Genomic DNA, 7,018 nt, shown 5'->3' on the forward strand with positions numbered 1-7,018 from the left:
GGGCATAGTTGGATCAGAACCAGTTCTTTCCAAGAACCATTTTTTCAATGCAATTTTTAAAATCTTTTTCAGAAATTCAATAGAATACAATAGACGGAGGACGAAGCATTTTAGGTAACATAAATCCATAGCTTTGGGTATGTAAAACCAAACTGTTCAACAGTTTAAAATAAATCCATTAGGAATGACCTCCTGCACAAGTCTTAGTTCACCACTGGAACCTGTTTGGTAGAAAACCTTAAATGTGTCAACTTTTGCCATTWGCAGTAAATGCAAGCACAGCCCTGCAGCAAGTCAACAGCTATCTCATCTCTGCCCAGTTTTTTTCTATATTCAAATGTAATGAAATATTACCAATGTCCTCATGTGCACAATAAAAGAAAAATATTTTTAGTTTCAGATTCTGTCATACTGAGCCTTAATTCCTATTTCAGTAGACCACCTCCCCAACTTTGGTTTTTGTCTTTAACCTCATTAACCTCATTGGTCAACAAGCAAGAGATGGCAGTAAACAGAATAAGGGAGACAGAGCTTCTGTGGAGATCGGGATGTAGGAATCATCTGAAAGATAAACTATAGTTCTTGTTGACAGTGAGGCTGGAAACAGGACGGTGGTCTGGGTGGGACATTCTGCTGGATGGACGTCACCAAGAACAGATGGTTTTGTTTACCAGCACTTTCAGCACTCTGTTGGGGAAGCRTTTTACAGCCAAGCTTCAGACTTGGGTGTTTTGCATAAAGCAGTGAGGACCAGATTTTAATCAGACAACGCATCAGATAAGAGGAATGTGGTGGGCGGATCAAGCTGCTACAAACATCTCAGAAATTTACTAAATTCATTAATCATTGTCTCCACAGCTGGTCTGTCTACAGCGCCAAAACTCCGTGTTTTAACTGTTATTTTGGGTGTAACAGAGACCTTCTGTGAGGCAGAATAAAGAGGCCACTGTGAGAAAGCTCACATTTATACAGGGTGTATCATAGTTATGTGATTCAGTGGAATCAGTTATTTTCACTTTCGATTTCCGTTGACAGTTTGATTTGTACTGAAAAAGGTTTTGCCCACAGGCAGTTTTTAGCAAAGACAGACTCAAAGAGGTGTTCAATCCTGTTCAAAGAATCAAGCAATAACGAATAAAATCTTGAAAASATTGGAGATTTTACTGTCTTATCATTCTTCCTCAAACTCCGCGAGGAAAAGGTTACGCAAGTCATATAACTTACAGGATCTCAGTGCAGCAAAAGGTGCTGTTATTTACAAAGTTTGATCAAAACAGCTACAAAGTCTTATTATATCTCTACAAGCCCCTCTTTCACCCCTTTTCTGTGGTGTGCTTCAGATCAACCTGTTTTGAGGCCGTCTCTTTAAAACCAAGCGAGGCGCTTCACGTCTCGCACCCCCCTCCAGCTTCCAGACCAGTCTGTTGTACTTTGATAGAAGAGTTTATGACTAGATAGTGGCACAGAAATGTTTTATTTAATAATTAATTAAAATATGTCAACAACAGACTTGTCCATCCAGCCTTACATGTTGGAGCCAGAGTCCGACCCAGAGCCAGAGGAGAATGAGGAAGAGCAATTTGTAGCTAGTAAGTCCAGACCTTACTTGGCAGTTCTGTCGCAAATAGTTCAGAAAACCTCATAGAAAATAGAGAACTGATTAGACTGAAAATCTCAAACAGAATATACAGACATCTACGCAGCACCGGGAAAAACTAAATTCAATATTTTTGCTCCTGGAGACGATAAGTACACAACAAAATGTATTTAATGTCTAACAAGTGGATTCTGCATTTGTCCAGTATGAACAAATAGGTAAACAGCAATCAATTGTGACAGAAAGTTTAAAGGTAATCAGTAAGATCATCTTATGTTACAAAGTAACAGAGCTGTAGTTGCTGTAGAAAAACCTCATAAAACCAAAACATACACCAAGTCCATGCTTGAAGTCATACAAAAGGCTGTTAATTTAGTCGAGATGTAGAAAGTTCCTGTATTTTTTTCATGGCTACAGTGACCTCTAGTGGTTGTTGTTGTATAAGACATGCAGAAAGTAACAAAAAGCCTTGAGGAAAAGACGGGTAGGGTAGAATTGGCTGACATTATTTGTGTTCATTCTTGAATGAAAAATGACTGAAAATTAATTTAAAAAATGAATCATCTCTATGAATAAATATTTCTGTCTGTGTGGAGCAGTTCATCTGTCAGCATAGTTGAATAAAGCATTTTGTTGCAAATTAATTCTCATCACTGCAGTTCTATTCATCCATCTATCACCAGGAGTGTGCATTTTACACTCTGTGGCTGAGTGATTACCTGTGACTTTTCTCTTTTCTGTGCAGCAGCAGAGATATATTTGCATCAACAGAATATGGTTAGTTAAGAGAAGGGTCTTATCATTCCTACAACCTCAGTTCCAATGAAGTTGAGATGCTGTGTAAAACAAATAAAAGAATACTGTGATTTGCAAATTCTTTTCAATCTATATTCAACTAAATACACTATAAAGACCAGATATTCGATGTTCAAACAGATAAACTTTTTTAGTTTTTTGCAAATATTCACTCATTTGGAAATTAGTTGAAAATTGAATATAAGTTGAAAAGGATTTACACATCATCGTACCAATTTTTATTTATGTTTTACACAACATCCCCACTTCATTGGAACTGGGGTTGTAAGACAACTATATTTTTGTGAGATCCTTCATCATTCAGCAGTGCTTTTATTATTATTGCACTGTTAATAGTGAAAAGAAACACACACCTGGACAGTCCACAGGTTTCATGCAGGTTTCAGTAAGTTAAATTTAAGACCTTTTAAGATCAAATCGACGCATTAACAGAAACACTCAAATTGTCCCAGAAATTTTATAATAGAAACCTTTTATTGCTATCAATTTAGTTATTAAAAAATATTTAATTTTAATACAAGAACACTAAATTATTTGAATGAAACGGTCATATCTGACTGCTGTGAACTGGTTCCAACCGAGTGAAAAAAATCACTGATATCAAGTCAAGTCTCAGTGAAAATATACTTTCCCATGTTTAAGCAACAAGCAGTGGACATGACTGAACTTCTGTTTTTKTGAGCAGGTAAATAAGCCACTTTATGTGGGGGTAGGGTTGGGCATTATCATATCTTGTGTGATTAATCGTCAGAAAAACATTAATCGATTAATTTTTGGCACTTGACAATTAATACGATTAACGCCAACAGGTAGAATCCACTCGGTGCTCCTCCCTGCTTCAAATATGACGAATATTWAAAAAAAGTTCTGTAACTTATTTATCTATCAACACAATTTAAATTTTGATGTATAGCCTGAAGTCTGTAATTTTGACACAATTTGGAACAGATTTTTATGAAGAGCAAATCGTTCCCACTAAATTGGTCATGTGATTATGAAGTAAGTGTCCAGGGACTCCAGGGGATTAATCGTCAAATTAATCGTTATCGGCTAAATACCACAATTAATCGTGATTTATTTTTTTGCCAATAWTGCCCAACCCTATGTGGGGGGTTGTAGCGGCAAAGAGGTCAAAATCATGGAAGTAAACTGTGCCGTTTTGGCCTGCAGTTATCGTGGGATTTGTAGTTTAATCATGACCAGTAGCAAACTTAGCATCATGAAGACAGATTGTGTCAACCTCTGATTACGACTCTTAACCTTCTTTATTTATGCAGTCAACGGTTCTCAGGAATGATCAAAAGTAGAAAAAAATTAAGACATGTCAAAATTAATTTTAAGACTTTGGTTGAAAATCTGGGCATTTTTAAGACTTTTTTAGGCCTAAAATTTAGATTTTCAAATTTTAGCCTTTTTTAGACTTTTTAAGACCCAGCATGAACCCTGAGTCCACTTAGGGGATGTTGAAACTTTGTTACAAACATTCCCTAAACTTTAAAACATAAAAAAAACCACTTTCTGCAACAAAGAGTTACCTCCTTCGTGTTGTCACTTGCCAGTGYGTGGGCCAGGTGGGCGCTGAAGGTACTCTTCCCCACTCCTCCTTTTCCTGACAACACMAGGATCTTGTGTTTGACCACTGATAGCTTTTCACCTATTTCTGCAATAGCTGAGATGAGACAGAAAGAGGAGATGAAGGATGACCAGTTTAAGGTMCATTACATGTAGTTAATAATATTATTATTATATATGTTCTGATGAAGGTTTTACCAGGGTCAGGGGCCTTTGTGGCTCCAGAGGCACACAGCTGCTGGTTGGGGCAGCCCTGGCATGATGCAGACTTTCCTGCTTGTTCACTTGCAGTACCTGGGCAGTCTGAAACAATCAAGTGCAACAATTAGAGTGCATGTTAGCATTATCAAACATCTCAGCTCTAAGCTTTGCAACTGGCTTGCCGGGATTTTTTTTTCTGAACAATTTGAAATGTTAAGTCAGGGATATTACGTTTTCTTAAACTTAGAAGCAGATTATACGCAGATGCTAGAAAAATTATTTAAAGTTATAGAAGTATGCCCATAGCAAATAGTTTGTATAACAAACACAAAACAAATAGATTGTGAATGTTGAGGTCATCATGACTCAGCATTTTCTTCAGCGAGTAATGAAACAATTCACCACACAACACTCAGCTTTTTCTTCTTCAGTTTAGTATCAAAATCTTTCAAACGTTACTTAATAAACTATTCATTTTACTGCAGCATTGAAAGCATTGTCTCGAATAATATCAAAGCATCCCATCAGTCAACAGAAATATACGAATTATTTTCACATATGCCGATGCTGTGTCTCTTTGTTGAACTTTTTTCWGTTATAAACACAACTTTTATGCCTTTATCGTTATGTTCAATAGACGTTACTGAGTCACTGACTCAAGTTTGTTACAACATGGAAACAACCTCATGATGGTAACATCTCTGAGCCGAAAATAAAGCAACAACATGACGACATTCTTCTAAAAAATAACAAAATATACTCTAGTGAATTAAAATTATATGACACGCTAAACAGAAAGTTGACAATACACTCGTAATGAGCAAAATTCCTTAAAAATATATGTTTTAAAACTCACGTTCTGGTGCATTTTCTGGTACATCCGCCATCTTTGTTTGTTTGGTGTCTCATTCATAATCCTCCCATCCAAAGGTTCCGCTGTGAAACTTTATTTATTTTCCGATTTGTTTATCACTCATACATCATAGTCGTCAAAAATAAGCCTAAAACAACTTTGGCTAAAATTCAAATAAATACTCGTTTGCTACAAAACTAAAGCCAGCACATCCCTCATGTCCCCTTGCAGGCTCTGTGAGAAACAAATAGTTGTTTAACAATAAAACAAATAAATAAATAAACAAACAAATAAATAAATAAATTAACAAATAAATAAATAAATAAAACATCTCATATATACTGTATTTGGTGTAAATATTTGATTATGTGGACTCCTATGGTCATTAACATGTCCAATAGGGGGTGCTGTTATTCAGGTTTACCATAAAAATTAGCCAAAAATAATAGAGTATTTACGACTTTTTTGCTAGCTTAGAATACTAATATGTAGTCACTGAGTAGATTCTAACTATTGAGATAAGCATGATGAAATCAAATTTTCTCAGAATGCTGCAATTATTCAATATCAGTTTCATTGAAAGCTTGTTATAAAGAATTATATGATGTGTCGTCACTGTTGGTTGTTTATTGTTGAACATTTTTTGTCATTTGTTAGTTGGCAAAATTCCTCATGAACCAGTAGATGGATTTTTTTGACATTCTCAGAAAGTAATCATTGGATATTCYACAACTCATTAACCTTTAGGGCAATTTGCATTTTGTGTTACTGTATGTCCATTTGTATGCGTATACACGTTGATTAAATAAAGAAAATTGCACTATTTTATGCATGTATATTTCTCACAGTGAAGTTAGGTAGTTGGTGAGTCTGTGTCTCATTGTCTCTGTGTGTTTATATATGTCTGTCCTCACCCCCTCCAGCTGTTTGAACAGTCGAGACYGTGTAATGTGATATGTTCTTTGTGCGACTGTCAAACGTATTCACACAAAGCAGCTTTGCTCTTTGCTCTCCCACGCTTTAAAACCTGTCATCAACAAATTAGATTTTCAGAACACAACCTAATAAAATGTTAATCTTTTGTCTGGACACTGATTTGTTTTTTACACAGATGCATTTTATTCAAGAAGTCAGGAATAATATTGATTATTAAGAAAATGATAAAATCTTGAAGCTGTAAGTGTGTGAAAACATAGGATGTGGTTCTGTTGTATGAGATGAAACTGAATTTGAATGTGAAATGTTTCATTTGCCCTGCTTTTCCACACCTTTAAATAAAAAAAAACATAAAAACTTTAACAATCAATGAAATTTGAGATAAAATATGTTGGGATCTAATTGTTACACACAGTATTTGCCTCCTTTTGTTACCTTTATAGTTATAATAACAGAAGAATACCACAAATGTGTGCTTTTGAAAATTTTGGAGAGTTTGTTTTACATAAAAACTTTTTTATAGCAACAATTATTCTATAGGACCAAACCCTGTGATCAACTAAAAAAATGTGAAAAAAATACAAACAAGTATTTATTTTCTCATTTGTGTCTGTGAATTGTCACAAAAATGTCGTGGTTTGATGTTGTTGTGTTTTATTCAAATGTTTATGCATTATTTGGAATGCTGTTTTCTGAAGGGTAGTGTTTTTAATTTGCTGGTGTCTCTCAGACAAACAAGATTTCCCATCAATCAAAATGTCAGCAGTACATTTGGTGCCCCGCTTCCCTGAACCACATGTTTAAAAGTTTTTTTTTAGTAAAATGCTGAACACATGTATTTTCCACTGTGTGAATGATAGAATATGGTTGATGGTACTGTATGTAGATTACTTTTAATCTGTCCTGTTTACTTTCTGTTGAGCTTTGAATGACGGTTTWTGTGTGTCACATAAACTGATTAGAAGTAAATAATGGACTGGTGCAAACATATTGAAATAATGAATAATTTAGAGGACTAAAACAACCCAATAGACACTCACTGG

At 35.2% G+C, this 7,018-nt stretch overlaps 1 protein-coding gene across 1 annotated transcript in view; it reads right to left on the reverse strand.

The window, feature by feature from the left end:
• The window catches only part of nubp1 (nucleotide binding protein 1 (MinD homolog, E. coli)), a 17,831-nt gene extending 12,716 nt beyond the window's left edge, over positions 1 to 5,115 (reverse strand). Inside the window, exons 1-3 of the mRNA XM_014006927.1 lie at positions 5,043 to 5,115; positions 4,184 to 4,288; positions 3,949 to 4,082 (exon numbers count right to left, since the gene is read on the reverse strand). Coding sequence (XP_013862381.1) covers positions 3,949 to 4,082; positions 4,184 to 4,288; positions 5,043 to 5,073 — 270 coding nt within the window. The 5' untranslated portion in view covers positions 5,074 to 5,115. The remainder of the gene's footprint in view (positions 1 to 3,948; positions 4,083 to 4,183; positions 4,289 to 5,042) is intronic.
• Between the last annotated feature and the right edge of the window lie 1,903 nt (positions 5,116 to 7,018).

The sequence above is a fragment of the Austrofundulus limnaeus genome, unplaced genomic scaffold (genome assembly GCF_001266775.1).
Source record: "Austrofundulus limnaeus strain Quisiro unplaced genomic scaffold, Austrofundulus_limnaeus-1.0 Scaffold38, whole genome shotgun sequence".
NCBI classification, from domain to species: Eukaryota; Metazoa; Chordata; class Actinopteri; order Cyprinodontiformes; family Rivulidae; genus Austrofundulus; species Austrofundulus limnaeus.